This window comes from Varroa destructor, unplaced genomic scaffold (genome assembly GCF_002443255.2).
Source record: "Varroa destructor unplaced genomic scaffold, Vdes_3.0 BEIS01000004.1, whole genome shotgun sequence".
Classification (NCBI taxonomy): domain Eukaryota; kingdom Metazoa; phylum Arthropoda; class Arachnida; order Mesostigmata; family Varroidae; genus Varroa; species Varroa destructor.
The window spans coordinates 2,329,641-2,345,681 of NW_019211457.1; the positions used below are offsets into that span (position 1 = coordinate 2,329,641).

At 40.8% G+C, this 16,041-nt stretch overlaps 2 protein-coding genes across 5 annotated transcripts in view; both read left to right on the top strand.

Annotated features, from left to right (window-relative positions):
- Window positions 1–16,041, top strand: part of LOC111250158 (CLIP-associating protein 1-B-like) — a 38,971-nt gene that overhangs the window by 3,410 nt on the left and 19,520 nt on the right. The window contains exon 2 of one of the 4 annotated variants that reach the window (XM_022804947.2): window positions 15,832–16,034. The exons of 2 other annotated variants lie outside the window; for them this stretch is intronic. The gene's annotated coding sequence lies outside the window, so the exon portion shown is untranslated. The remainder of the gene's footprint in view (window positions 1–15,831; window positions 16,035–16,041) is intronic. One more of the 4 variants, XM_086987676.1, reaches the window with a different exon arrangement.
- On the top strand, window positions 50–12,761 carry Cap-G (Chromosome associated protein G). Its single transcript, XM_022801818.2, has 2 exons — window positions 50–796; window positions 8,457–12,761. The coding sequence occupies exon 2, from the start codon at window positions 8,727–8,729 to the stop codon at window positions 12,078–12,080; it is 3,354 nt and encodes a 1,117-aa protein (XP_022657553.1). The 5' UTR covers window positions 50–796; window positions 8,457–8,726; the 3' UTR covers window positions 12,081–12,761.

Genomic DNA, 16,041 nt, shown 5'->3' on the forward strand with positions numbered 1-16,041 from the left:
GTCTGGGCGTTGACACACGACTCGATTCGCTGTGAAGAATACTACTACTAGCCGTCTGAAACAATACATAGCAGACTGAAGGACACAGAATTCAGAAATATTTATTAATAGAATTATATAAAAGTTGAGATTCCCCTAATTCCCCACCGCTAGTACGGATCACTAAACCTCTAGTTGAACGTATGATGCCGCATAATATCTGCCGGGTCACACAAGAGTTAGCTTACTAGAGACTAAACCCATGTGGTTCTCTATAATGAAAAGAAAAACAGAAACGTGCCAGCTCGTTACAAATCAAAACGGTATACAAAAATACACCACATCTGATAGAGAATTAGGAAGGACAATATGTTAGTGCATTCGATTAATCTGCTGCCTAAAATTTCGTCAAAAAGTAAATCCCGTAAGCTTGTGATTGTTGTTTGAAATAGAGTTAGAGGTTTCAGTAGCTAAGCAAGCAGTTTTGTTCTATTTAAAGCTTCGACATGGACTAATGACGGCATACGTATCGTACCATTCGTTGTCTAAAAGAAAACGAAGTTAACTGATCGGACAGTGGCGAGATACGTTCGGTTATTTTGTCTGTGCGCCGCTCAAGTACAACCCAACCGTTGTTAACAGTCGACTTATCTTTAGTGTAGTGTGACTATGTATTCCAATTAGCAACGGGTGTATAATTATTCTTGTGGTCGTTATTTTTGTCGCTATTGCTTTTGCGGTCTCCGGTCATAAGGATTAAGATCTGCACCGATCCATTAGAATTATGAGTGATTCCAAACTCGAGTTCTAAATCGATGTAAGTATCAATAGCTTGCTCATCCTCACTGGATTGTTCCTATAGCATATGTATGCGCACAAAACTTAATAAAAGTTTGTTTATTCAAATTATGATTTCGCTTCTCTGAAATTATAGCAAATCATATCGAAAAAAAAATGTAGTTTCAGATCTTAAAACGCTTGTTAAGGTACTGATATGCCCTGGATCGTCAGTAACTCTTGTAGAATTTTGTTAGTAAAATTAGACACAACAACTGCTATACATTTACTTCGAGATGTGATATTACTAAAAAAAATCAAAAGGCTTCCACTTCTGAAACGTTCCGTCTTCCCTTGGTCATATCAGCCTACGCTGTTATGACACCCTTTAGTCGAATACGCGCTTTCTGCTTCACCTGCTCAATTCGGTGGCCCGCTTTGTCCATCAGCCAAAAACGTAATCTGGCTTGCAGCAGCTGACGCGTCATTAGACTATCAAATCCATGTGCGGCATTCGCTTGGGAACCAGTAAGCAGAAAGACACTATTGTACTATGTGGATTAGAACTGCGGTCAGCGTTCACTGTACCATCATGCCAGCCTTGCCGCCAGCGTTCTTGCACGAATCTGCCATTCGACTTGTTTGTATTATGTACATAAAACGCAGCGCTCTATCTTTTCATATGGAAGTACTGTTACTCTCCATACATACTCTCTGGTAGAGCCACAGTGTTCAATCACCTGTATTCGTTTTAACCATGTCAGCGCATAGTGGTTCTCGAGCAGCGTGGCCTGTTTGAGAGAGCGTCCACCCATCATTATTCGGGCCATTGCCGAATGGCGGTCGACAAACTTTAGTCGGCATCGACGTTATCGACTCACGCTAGTGGCTTCCATGCCGCAGCGTATGCTGAGATTATACGAGGCAGAAGTTGCACGAAAAGTTGGTCTGAGTTCGTGTGTACAGGAGACAGGTTCAGCAAAGCGGATGCGAAAAGCGCGCCGTCATTGAGCGCGTGACTGGGCCAACCAGGTGATATTGGCATGGAGGACTGCCGCTTTCAATACCTCGCGCAAGTAACCACTACATTACCTTTGTCATTAGCATATGGGTGGCAGTAGGCTGATTCATTATTGTATGTTTGCTACGGCGGACCATAACAGTATGGACTAGCAAAGCAGCAGGGTGAGCTGGTGCAAGAAAGGCAGTCCACTATGATGGACGCCGCGACTGCTGCGTTTGTTTCGTCTGTCGATATGGATTACGGCGCGTATGGCTATTCGCTGGCTCCTCGTAACTCGCGCAGTTCCAACGTGTCTAATCAAATTATCGTCGCTTGCCACCGACACCACCTATATGAAGTACATGCTCAGCTGTTGAAGAATTCGGCACAGGGCAAAGCATCAATCGCTGCATTCGATTCCTTCCTACCTATCTTTTGGAATCGTTATTCTTACGGTTATCAAACACAAGGAGGAAATGCCTGGCTAGAAGTTAACCGAGCCTAAGAACCGTTTAGTGTTTAATCCTAATCTCGGGTACGCGGCAAGTAACGCTAGTAACGCCAATACCAGCAGCCAGCGTAGCGTTTCTGAGGGTCGACTTTAAAGCGTTAGCGCGTTCCGTACACGTTTTGCGCGGTAGCATCATACAATGCACTGCAGAGTGATGGTGGCTATGGCAGTGACCTTACAAATGGTGGGCTAGTACTTCTATTGTTGTTTTAGCTACAGTTGCTCCGGCCGTGGTGTGTTGAAGTCCAAGGCTGCGATCGCAGGATTCCGCTGCACGGAATGTCGGCTGACCAAACTTCCAAATAGCCGGCTAGTGAGCTGTTGCCTTGTTAGGACACACAGGCACAGGCCTCACCAGCATTACTATTATTCTATTATGTACATATAGCGTGGAGTAAGGGGTAGGCTTTGCATTAGGCTTGTAATGGAAGTAGACTTCGAATGAAAACTGATGCTGCTGTTTCAAGAGTGAGTTTGTTTTTTTAAGACAAATCAAATCCATTTTTATATTCGATATTCAATCAGTCAGTATTACGGTACAATTTAACATTGGTCTAAAGTATTTATTTGTGAAACGACATTCATTCTATTTTGAACTGTCGTATGCAAGTCACTGAGTCAAATTATTAATATGAGTATAATCCACGGCGGAGTTGGTTTGAAGCAAGAAGTATCAGCAAACAAAATTACACGTTTTCCTTCCCTAATAGTAGTATTAAAATTGCAATAAAAGGAAAATTATCAATCCAAATAATATTCGGTGCTCGCTACTTCCAAACTAACAAACTTGCTCTCTCTCGCTCACCTGTTGTTTAATGGCAATCCCTTGCGCAGTCTATGCAATAGGCAATCTAAAGAGAATTAGCTAACCTGCCTGTGAAATGTTATAGGCTTTTTTTAGACCAGCGGTCAGCAGCTGTGAGAAGTGGAAGAACCGGCAGAGTACTCTTTCCTGTCCAGTCGCCATTAGAAAAAATTTGCCTATATATTATATGTTGCATATTGGCGTGTTGCATACACAAGTCGACCATGTCACCCAGCATCTTCCAGCAGCAGCAGCATAATTGTCATCATAGCACAGCAATAAGGTGATCGTTGGCTGTTACAAAAAATCAGTTTATCTATGTCCATATGTTTCGATATCACATGGACATTGCACACACATAGCGTTACATGCAACCGTTTAAAAAGTAGCATTACGAACCAAGCCCCCTTTCGGCATTGCCAGTTGCCGCTATTCACTTCAAATCACCAACTGCGCAAAACAATATTATTCTATTTCATCACGTCCGGCCGACATCAACCCTTACTGCACGCTGTATTGCATAGTATGTACAGGGTATGACACCTAAATTGAGACAACCTTAGCCGGGCTATTTGTCGTAACAGGCATGCGTTTATCCGCCAATCTCGATACTATACGAAAGCCTCTTTTTCTAGAAAGAAACAGTAAAATTATTAAGGTACAAAACAACGTGCCATTTTGGTAATTTGAATGAAAACGGGCTAGAAATTTTCTCGCAAATTTTATTGACCGAAATATATGCTTTACGTCATCGCTAGTAGTTCAGAAAGATCTGAGGAATCTTTTTATAAAGCAAACCGGAAGATCCCGAGTAGGCTGAAGATTTAAATGACTGAAAGATTGATCAAAGTAGCTTAAAAAGCCATTTCTGATATACCTGGATTTCTACTACAGCTATTTTAGAGGGTATGGATTGTTAATTGAGTCGTCCAGATAAGCTCCGACGGTTAGTCTCTTTCGATCCTTTTATGCCTTTTATACCTCTTATCTTTTTGCCTTTTTGAGGTTTTACTTAGAAGTCTTTAAGACTTCCTAACTTCTATCAACCTAAACTTTAAACATGCTAGAATTTTTCAAATGTGGCGTATTAAAACGACACACCCGAATCTACTTGACCTACCAATGGCGCATCGAATTGAAGCGGTAATCGCGATGAATGCTGGTTTTGGATTGGAAAATTGCACATGGAAAAAATCGTTTAAATGTCTGTTTTTATTTAAAGGCAGGCTTAGAAGCGGAGCATAAAATATCCCAGTTTAGGTGTCGTACCATGTCTATATAAACATTATATACTGGTAGTATTCCAGTACATGGCGACGTCGCGACTGCCATGGTGAGCTCCCTATTGTTGAATAGTGCCGCTAAAACGGCCAGCGCGGTACAAAAGCCAGCTTGCGGCGATCGGCAGCACCAAAATTTCAATGCACAGTTAAGGAAATCTCGCTGCTGCTGCTGCTGTTCGTTAACAAACTTGGACGAACAAATTTGGTTGAAGCGAATGATGAAGTTGGTGGTAATGGCGCTGATGACGCTAAAAAAATCGAGTATCACGCCGCCTGCGGGCCGCCAACTATTCTTCTAGAACCAACAGATATTACTGAAAAGAAATGGCGCTATAAGATATCAATGGCAGGGTTTTCTTGTTTTTCAAATTTATTGTATTTTAATATTCTTCTTTCCGCTGTTAATCAATCAGTCAATCAGTCTAGTCAACTAGCTAATTAGTCTAGTCGAAATGTTTATAAAAAGAAAGAGGAACAGGCACTAAAATTTTATGAGGTTTGAGGTCTTGCATTGTGCATGAAAATAATTAATTTTGAATAATCGGTGCATAAGATTGCTTGACAGGGGTATTTAATGTTATATTATATCATTATTATTAAGTTTTAATCTACTGGACGTAATAAACAACGAAGGTAAGTAGATATGGCAGCAGTTTTTTATTGTAAGGTTAGCATTATATATAGTTAGGAACATAATCCGTGGATTACTTCGAATTGGGTGAATTTTATGGCAATAAACATAAACAAAGACATCAATAAGGTTTCAGGTGTCTGCAAAATTGGGCACGCTGACCCAGCTAAGATCAGTGCAAAAAATTACTCGTGAAAATTCAATTTCTAAAAACTGAAATAATTTAAATATATTGTTCTGTGTATACGTGGGGTGCTCTATGTATAGTCAACACTAGAGGCTCTACTAAGTTATTTATTGTATATCTAGGATGATTTGAACATTCTGTCTCTTAGTAGTCTATTTTTCTTTCACTTCCTAAACATTAATGTTATCATCCTATTTTGTCTTGGTGTTATACTTGAAATTTATTCTTTGTTTCCTTATACAAGAAATGAAACACTTTATATCTAACACCAGACCCACTTAAATAACTTGTGTAGGTTCCGCCACACTACTCTCGTGTCAAGATAGCGTTGTTCCGTTACGGTGAATTACGCTAGGTTAGAGAACAGTTTACAGAAGCAGGGTTTTAATTTTGGAATCTACTCCCACAAAAGTGACTATCATCAAATAATGTGCTATTTGCTCCCTTGTAATACTCAGGCACTTCGGTATATTGTAATTCATCGAAAGGGAACAACGGCCTAAGAATTGTTCACCTTAAGATTGTTATATCACATTGTGGTATGATGGAGTTAAGCAATTTATTGATTCAGCCATTAAACTTGCTCCGTACCCTTACTGTCTCCTCAAAGATTATCTTGTAAGGTTTGTTCTTATGCTAGAAATTATTCTAGCTAGCATTCAAATCTATCCTAAATTTCGCCTAATTCAGGTTGTCTCACATTGCATTTATAAAGAATATTTACATAATATGTGTGATAATTCTATTGTTGTTGTATAAAATGCACCCCATCGGACAAAAAGCTTAAGAAGCTAACTAACTATTGATAAAGTCTTGAAAAAACTGATAGACCCAGCATAATACAAAATTCTAAGAAGTAGTTAACTCCTGAAAATTGAGCAAATCAGCTACAGAGTCAATGTTCAAGTATTACGCAATCACCAGGTATTCTGTATCTGTAAAATGAATCTGAAGTAAAATTAAATATCAACATTTCGTATATTCGATCTGGGTAGCATAATCCGTTCCTGTCTCGCGTTTCATCGTATCGCATTTACCAATTCTGTCAACAGACAAGAAATTGATCATCGGCTTATTTTTGCATAGTTTGCTTGAAGCAGTTTGACATTCCATTAATACGACCACAAGCGCTTGGTCGTGGCATCGGCTATGGCTCTATTTATATTGCAGCAAAAGCACAATCAAGTACACAGCACTTCATCAAAGTTCTGTAAACTATCAGGTTGTTCCAGCTAGTGGGGAAGCGCTGCTTTCGTATATCCACATACATACATATTTATCCATATACCGCCATTGGTTCCTGTCCAGTAACAGTACCTAAAGAAACCTACCACACACCGCTATAAGTTAAATATCCCCGTAGCATTAGGCACTTCAGCTGTGAATTACTTAGCAAAAAGTGGCAAAACTTCCCGCACACATTGACCCTGCTTACTGTTCTACGCAATGACTGACGCCAGTCGCAGCTGTCAATTGGTATCACGCCATAGCGGCCTTTACGTTCATTCGGTTACCATTGCATTCGCTACTCACGTTCGCGTCAAATCAGTCAGTCACTCAGTTGTTGGGCTGCCAGTCTGTCAGCTGCAGTCAAATGCGGTCTGCGTCAAGCATTTTGATGTTGTCCGTTGCCTTTGCGACTTCGCGCCTACAGCTACCATCACAAGCAGACAATAAACGGAGAAATGATATTTGCCCGTTTACGTCAATGCAACACTGGACGACCGAAGATCGGGTTTGATCGGGCTGCGACGCCGACATCGTATCGTCCACAACAGTAATACTGGTTGCTGGGCTAGTTTTGCATCGATAAGTAACTTTACAGCCATGTGATGTTGTGAGTCGTATTCGACGCTGAAGGCGTGGGATGATTATCACGGTTTTGCATTAGATTCAACGCAAGAAGGGCGCCTGGATGTAGAACCCCCACGGAGACTGCTGTCACTATTCTGCTTACCTCTTAATGCTAGGAATTAAATATTGAGATATTTTTCAAAATTTTGTCGCAGTAGTAGCACAACTTTTATTATGGGTACGTAGAAGGGCTATTAGGCAACAGAGCCGATTTTAAAATAGACTTCATAATCGGGCAGAAATCTCCAGCCTTCACAAAAAATGGATGGTAAAATTAAGATCGACAGTATACGCATTAGCTAATGATATAGGTTCAGTCCATTGGTTTGTTATAATTCTTGTGTGCTTCGAAACACACACCTAAAAGTTGTATATATACATGTCTAAAGATAGACTCTGTGCGTCATGTACGTTGACTTACGATCTGTAAGTTGTTTCTTTGAGAAAAAAATTTCGAAGTGGATAAGATTTTCTAAAATTTTATATAATTTCTTATGAAAAAAGCATCAAAATATGATTTTTGTTCGTTTTTTTTTATTCGTGCTTACGTCTTTGGATGAGTCGTTTAAAGAAGTTCACGCATCACGGGTCTTACGATCGAATCTCCTGTTTTTAAGAACATGGTTATCTAAAATCGACTACCACAAGCCCGATTGATTGTTGATACAAATATTTATGTTTATACATTTGTCAAAATGTTTTAATTATTATTAATTGATTCAAACAATGGATCTCAAGGTTGAACAACAATGAAATTGTCACATTTCTGAACGAAAGCCCAATTCTTGTTTTTAGTTAAATATTCAAAATTTAAAAACCACAAGGGAACTGCATATATCTTATCAAAATTGCCTTTATACCCAATAATACATAACTAGAATTGCTATTATACATTGCAATTATTGAAATTGTCACACCGACTGCAAATATAATACGTTTCTAATGCGTATAATAATGTCGGTACTGCACTAAAGGGTAAGTCGTTGAAACACGCACATATTCTTGAAATATTTTTTGACAAGCCATATTTCACTTGTTCTATTCAGTTAGACAATAATATAATTAATCCACCGTAGCGTTTATAAGTTTGTCATGCCCTAAATAAATAAATAAAGTAGAGATAGTAACAAAATTATGGAATGGGAATGTTTATTTTTAGGTGGCTTTTAGACCCTCACTCGATCACTCATACAAATGTACCGAGTAATATTTGGCTGAACATCATACGGGTTTTGGCTTAAAAATTATTCTAAAATGGCTCACGAGAACAATGCAAATCATTTTAGCTTCAATGACATGCGTGCACCGTATAGTGCTAAATATGAAGCTTCTCATTAATTGCTTAAGCCATATCCAAATGCTTTAACAGCTGAGCCAGTCTATGTTTGTAATACCTGGTAAAATGGCAATGTGATTGTTTTTATAGCAGACGATGCGGCACCGGTGCGGGTCGCCATGTTGGAAAGTTCAAAGCCTGTCATAACGGATCTTCTGGCGGTGCCAAGACGATATAAATATGGCCATTTCAAGGGCGCCATATATCAGCTGTACCAGTTTGTGTTGCGTTTTTTTTGCTAATTGCACAGGTAATTTTGAAGATCTGTATGATTTTCTCTGGACAAAGTAACGAATGTAAAATCGTGTTCGATTTAGCTGACTGGTTTCGACAAAATCTGTAACGAGTATTGACATCGATATGGTCGAGGGATCACAGTACAGGGGTATCGACAATATTTTGGACACCCTTCAGAGGCGGCCAACGGCCAAAGAATCATGCGAAGAAAAGTTCAAAGAGTTAGCAAAGGCTGTTGGCGTTGACGTGTTGTGGTCTGGCAACCCGGATCGCCATGTGCGTGGACTGGTACATATTGTAAACTATCTTATGAACGTTCAGGACATTCGGGAAGATGCAGTGTCTCGAATTTTGGCTTTTTTAGCAGTTGTGGCCAACATGGAGGAGCTCATGGTGGAAGAATGTCAGCCCATCTTCGACAAGCTCGTCAACAAGGTTTTACCATTTTGTGAAGACTACAATGCAGTGCGGCGACTTCGGGCATCTTCACTGATTGTCCAGATCATCCGCAAACTTCGTCACGAAGAATGGCTTTCAGATGAGCAGTTTGATACACTAGCACGCCTGGCTCCACTTTTAGCAATTGATAAAGTACCCTCTATCCGTTGCGAAGGAATTCGTTTGCTGGCTAAACTTCAAAATCCGCGTGATCTGGCATGTCCCTATATGAATAAAATTATCTTTCACATGGCTAAGGATCCCAAACCGGAAGTACGCCGAACGTGCGTTGAAGTGATTGCGTTGTGCACTCGTTCACTGGCGAAAATTCAACTTCGTTCTATGGACGTGTCTACTTCCGTTCGTAAACAGGTCTATCAGGTATATGCAAAACGCATCAAAGTGCGTGTTCTACAACTAATGGACCGAACGCACATTCTTAGCCGAGGCTTCGCCGACAGAAGTCAGGCAGTTGTGCAAGTAGTAAGCGATGAGCTGCTCCCCACATGGCTTGCGCAATGTGGAGATTCTCTTCTTACTTTATTGGAAAACCTCGATCCTTATCATAAGCCCGAAACAACAATGCGCGTTATAGATGTTCTTCTAGAGCGCGCCTATCGGCAAGAAAAACTGGAAGAGCTGGTCAATAGTTTCGTCGCCACGCATGTCTCTACTACAGTGAACGTGAACTCATCAGGTGTTGTACTTCCGGCTACGCCGGGTGGACCATCTACGGCAAGCGAAGGTGTCGTCACCCGTGAGCAGAAATCTGCAGTCAACCAATACTCGCCGCGCTCAGATCCGATTGGCGTATTAACCGCGACAGCGCTTATGCTCTGGCGTGGATTGTGTATGTTCCTCAACAAGCATTCGGACGACGGTCTCTGCCATGCTCTGCTATTCAAAGTGATGCCAGAGACAGGCCGTTTAGCAGACCTCATGGTTCGCACTGTTGGGCGTGCTGAAGGCATGTCTGGAGGATTAGACGCCCTTGAAGTCGTCAACCATCGGCTCGTATGCACTCAACTTATTTTATTGTTAGGCCATGCCGACTTTTCTGACTTCGCAGGTAAAAGTCGCCTTAATGAAGCGATTAAAACTTTTCTTGCTCAACCAAATATGGAGCACTTCTTCGAGCCGCTCGTAAGTTTGCTTTGTACACTTCACGGTGACCTACCAGATGAAGTAATTCCGGAGGTGGTCGACGTGATTTCCGAAATTGAGAGTCCACTGATGAACTCTGAGGACCGCCAGGAGTTGCTCAGCAGATCCATCTGCGGGGAAGATGGTGGGGCTGCTAAAGGAGCCGAACAAAACGAAGAACAGATGGAGGATGATGCTGAAACTAGCAACAAGGACGGTAATAAGGGTCCCACAAAATCGCGTTGGGCGGAGGAGCCCCTTGCTATCGTGCAGGCGCGCGTCCAAGCGACTCTACTCAGGGAAAAAGTTGATACGTTAGCGTCGCAGCAAAAATTCCTCGAGGCTCAAACGGCGAAAGAAGAATTGGCGAATGTGCAGGTAGTAATCGATAATTACGAGGAAGAACAACGCAGAGCTGAAGCCATGTTCCTTTCGAACGAAGATGATTTTGAGAATTCGTTCGAGCAAGGGCCAAATGCTAAACACGATGAGGACCATTTCAAAGAAATGGAGCTAGACCCCGCATCGGTTCGACGTTGTTTAGCAATTATGGCGTTAGCTTTACGTAAGACAACGCCGAAGCGACTTGATATTATACTTGAGAACTTTATTGAACAACGTGCGCTTAAGGCAATTTGTATGCCTGTCTGCCGAACTCGTGCAGAGGCTGTACGCTGCCTAGTTTACGGGTGTATCTTGAACAAACAATTTGCTCGTGCGAAGATGTTCATTCTCACTCACATTGCTAAAAGTGATACCGTAGAAATTCGGGCAATTGCACTACGGGGTATCTTTGACCTGTTGCTTCGCTATGGTATTAAAACATTTTCCACGCTCGATGAAGATCCTTCGATGCTATCCATGTCAAGGTTAGATTTGTCCCTTGAAGCTTCGCATACTACAAAGGCAGGAGTCGAATTCGATGACAGCGTTAGCAAAAACAATGACCAACAAGAGATGCAGAAGATTGTGCTTTTTCTCGCCGATTTTCTCAAAACGCGTCAGGACGCTCTGCTGGAGGTCGTCATCGAGGGTCTATGCAAGTTGATATTTGTTGGCCATCTGGTTTCGCCACGAATTTTGGCTCATCTGCTCTCGTTCTGGTTCAACTCGAACTATTCGTCAAACGCCAATATTATTCATTCACTGTCGCTTTTCTTTGAAGCATACTGCAAAATGTCCATAGAACGGATGGACTGTGTCCGTCAGTCATTTTTCCCGTGCCTTCGGCTGTTCTTCGATGCAAACGAGACATCAGCTCTGGCCACGGTTCCAGTGGAACGAGTCGTTGACACGATCATATCGTTATGCGACTCAAGATGTCTGCCCGTGAGTCAGACGGGCGGATTAGAACCAAAGACACTTACACCACATGACCAACTCGCGGAGGAACTCTTAAACAAAATGCTTCGAGATCCATATTCAACTGAAGTGAAATACTACTGCCGAGCGCTGTCGCGGCTTCGAGTCAGCTCGAACATCGATGCTCGTGCACTTCATCGATTGTCGAGAAAACTTCAGAAGAAGCTTGACTCCCTTCAGATGAAACGGCAGGTGAGTAAGTTCGACGAGTCGCTCCGCCCATACCTCACTGAAGAGCTGCCGACTGCAGTTTCGAATGTAAACCAGACAGTTAACGCAGACGCAGCCAGTACCGCCTCTGACGATGCCAGCAGTGAACCGGGTACGGCAGGAACTGGTACTGACGCCGAACGCGTTAGCGTCAGAACCTCAGCTGGAGTCCGAAGCAGCCAGGATTTTGTTGCCGCTATCGAGAGCTGCAGCAGTAACAGTGATGAAGATGAAGTGGCACCACCTGCCCACGATGTTGCATTGCGCAAGCGACTTGAAAGAAGTTCAACCCAGAGAGATAACGTCTTTTCTGATTCAGATTAAACGCTAACTGGCTTTTGGGTAAAGCATAGCAGATCAACAAAAAGGTTTCAATTTCAAAAAAAAAGTCTTAGGGTCTGTTTTCTAAAAGGAAATGCCTTGAACAGAAAAAAGAGTATAGATAAATTGAGGCTCCTCCTACTATTGATCTTTAAACTACAGTATGTAAATGTATAAGAAATGATACTCAAGGAATAAATATGGTTCAAGTGTGTTCGTAGCTAATTGTGAAATAAAATCTTCTATATAGCTTTGGTTGCTTGATCTTCGTCCAGGAAAGAACAGTGCGTAAGATGTATTCAATCAGATAAACATTTTTCCCGGAGAGTTTTTTTTCAATAAGACGCAATATTGTTAATTAGAGCAAACTGATCGTTTTTGTAATTTCATCCATAACTACAGAGAATTTATGAAAACTAATGTTGCAAAATTGTTTGTTTCTTAAGTCTAAAAATTTCGGAAACAGATTTTTCCTCTTTTGTAGTTTCGTCGTAAATCGATTATTTTTGATCAAATGGTTTATAATTAATGCCGTTCGTATGCCGTTTTCATTGTCCAAGACGGCTTATATAAGCATAGTAAATTGAAAATTTCGGGCGCAATTTCAGCCTGAATCATGCATCTCTCAAATTATGCAATAAAGTATAGTACGGGACGCATGTCCCATATGTATATATATGATTCTTCGGATAGTGTTTGATTTCTGGTTTCTGCTCTGCAATATAAACGACTTCGTGGCTGCAGTAGCTTCCAATGTAATACCTCGACCGGTGCCTACCTGTTATTTGTTTTTATTAATATAGTTCTTACTAAGTACTTCATTCATATGTTTAATTGTATCTATTAATTATAATTAAGATCAGAGGTAAGTAATAAAAATAACAACTAAAAATGATAACCATACGTAATCGTGTCAGTGAATTTTATCGAGTCAGAATCTTCTGCACGACCTGGCGATCAATGGGTACTATCATTGGTACAGAAGAACGATTCTACGAATCGCCGTCTTCATAGCCCATATTCTTAGATCATCCACTCGTTATTTAGGTGATCCAAAACACTTCTTGCGGAAGAGCGTGTGCCTCGTCTCACTGTTGCCATTACAATGTTCTATTGACCTCCCGTTCCTCGTCGATTTCTGTGCTCTACATGCTACTTACCTGCAGTGAGATCTATCAGCTGCGCCAACTACTTCCATTAGCTCGCCTCTTGCTTGGCTCGAATGTCACGTCTGCAATCAGTTATACTCGAGCAGAAGCGGTTCCGCAGGGCGTCTGCTTTTGATCATGACTCTTGTACCCTTTCAACGTTGTAGTTCCAGCTTTTTCCCCCGATCAAGCTGTTCAAACTGTTAGGCCAGCAAGCCTTCTTAGGCGGAGCTTTTAGGATGCATACTTCACGTTGGGTGGAGTTGATGCGAGTGACTGAGCTGTACGAAGGAACCATCCGCATATGTTCTTTCATTAGATGGAGTTCTTCTCAGTAACTTCAGTTAAGTCTGGCGTATTGCAAGTGGTAGCGCATGTCAGAATCGTGATCAAACATTTATTGTGTGAAGCTTTGTTTTGACGAATCGAAAAACGTGTAGCGTTTTGCCATAGTCCTTTTGAGATATTTGGAGTATCTTAGGGGCGGGCTCAAGGGAAGAAAATATTAAGCCTTTCCGGAGGGGGTAACTTAGCTTGAAAATTACACAATCTTCTTTACCGTAACCGGATTGCTCTTTAGTTTAAGCTCATATTTTTTTGCAAGACAATACATTATTATTAGTTCTTTAGTATGCCGTTTAAGTAAACAATATTTTTAGAGAACGTTCCATCACAACGACGTCTTAGCGATACTACTGGAATTAAGGATTAGCGATTAGTAAATCGGTAAAAATAGGTCCAACTGTTGGGTTTTAACTCCATAGTCAGCCAGCATAAAATAGGTCTTATCGTGTCCGGTTCGTACGTAAGTATTATGCAAGTCCTTAACACTTTTTTCGGCAAAAACTTTACCCTTTACGACCCCATCTTGGGACGTTTTCATAATAATAAACGAAAATAAAATCCGAGCTAGATGTGACTGCACGTCATAGTGATGCACTTACTAGAGGAGCAAAATCAAATCTACGGCGTCCCTTTATTCAAGTAGGCTGGTGTACCTTCATAGCAATTATCGTGTTCAACACGGTTTACTGTCAATTGCCCCGAGATCGCCCCAAGAGATGAAGTGGAAGTATGTCGCAAAGCCTAGACAGTGTGCTTGGTTATAATTTGAGCTTCTTCAATTAATGTCGTTTTATCCTTGTATCAATATAACTACGGATCAATCACTTACTTTGATTTTGACTGTCCGACCCACGTGTCTTCGTTTTCTGCTAACGAATGTTTGCTTTTTCGCTTTAATTTGGCTCAGACTCTATGGTCCAAAAAGTTTGCAAATGGCTAAATTGAAACCGAGGATCCGCCTCCGGGCGAGGGAATTTAGACAACTGTAGCGCCCCTATAAAGAACACGATATTTAGTAGTATGCTCTGTCCCTTTTATACATAAAACTTCAAAAAAACAAAAACGCACGGCATTCTATTCCTACGCGTATAATTAATAATTAGCAAAAACGATTAGATACGACCTTTCGAGTTGTGTCATTTTCCCCCATTAACTCCGTATTGCCATACATATCGATAGTGCCAACGAATTCAGACTTCAATAGAAATCTAAGTAAATGTTCCCTATGGAAAATCCCTGTGACTGCAAATGAAATATTGGTAAAGGGATCTTGCAAAAACCTGTTTATTTAGTTCGCGTCGTATTTAAGATCGCTGATTTAGACCGCCATGCTATCAGTGAAAAGTCGTTAATACGATATAGCAAGGAATTAATGGTGTGAAGCACTTGCACTGTTCTTTCTTAACGTTAGGGGATAATGCTTTCTCCGACATATTATTATGAGGTTATTTGAACGCTGCTACGTTGGTTGTCACACTTGAACACGTTATACTTTAATTTCATTTATTACTAGAATAGACGGTGCCATAGTTGGTTAATGGAGATCGCTTGTTACTTTTTTCCTAACCAGTAGTAAATAGCCATTAATAAGCTGTATAAAGCGTTGGAATAAGTGGTGACATTGCGATTTTGACAGGAAGCAAGAACCTTCGATCTGTAAATAAGACAGCGGATTTCTAGCTAATTTTTACATTCGCGTAACATTAGTGTTGCGAGTGGTGCGAGGGTCATGTCGCGCACAATAAGGTCTTTATTAGATGAAATATATTACGTGAATTGCGGGATAGAATAGAAATCCTAAAGTAGAATTTGCGTCTTTTAGAATTCTGGAATTATTCATTCATCTAAAGCCTTCAGTTATGGTTGAGTGTCGAGCACATTTGCCATTGTCTGTTATAATGTTCATAGATTTCTTACCTGTTCACTGCTCACAGTAATTTATTAGTTAGTTGTTAATTATATGTACTGTATATTTTTTCGATCTTAGCTCATATAATTATGTATTTTATTATATTTTGAACTACTAATATATCATTCTGTATTAAAGCTGACAAAAATATAGATAAATGATGATAATCATTAATGGTTAAGAAAACGCTAATTGTGTTTATAGTTTAGCGATTCTCTCCATGACATCGCAGAGGATCGCGAATCGAGCGTTCTGTGCTTTCCCAATTGGTAGGCGTTTGATAGACAGCATCTGTACTGAATACAATTAGACAATGTCCAGCTATATATATTTATTACATGGTCCAACTCAGTGTCATTACAGAAAGCTGTTACACACTACCAGCAAACAAGTTTGGTTGACATCAACGTTAACAAGAACATCTAACTCCATCAGTCGATTAACAGTGACAGTAACTGCATAGGGGCACCCCTGTTGTGCGTCACTGACTGATCTTCTGAACGAAAATAGTTTGGCTGGGAGGTCAAAATCATGGAGCGAGTTGAAGGAAACAAGGTGAGGG

What these genes read in the sequence shown, in the direction of transcription:
- Cap-G (XM_022801818.2), top strand. Translation starts at nt 8,727, where the DNA reads ATGGTCGAGGGATCACAGTACAGGGGTATCGACAATATTTTGGACACC.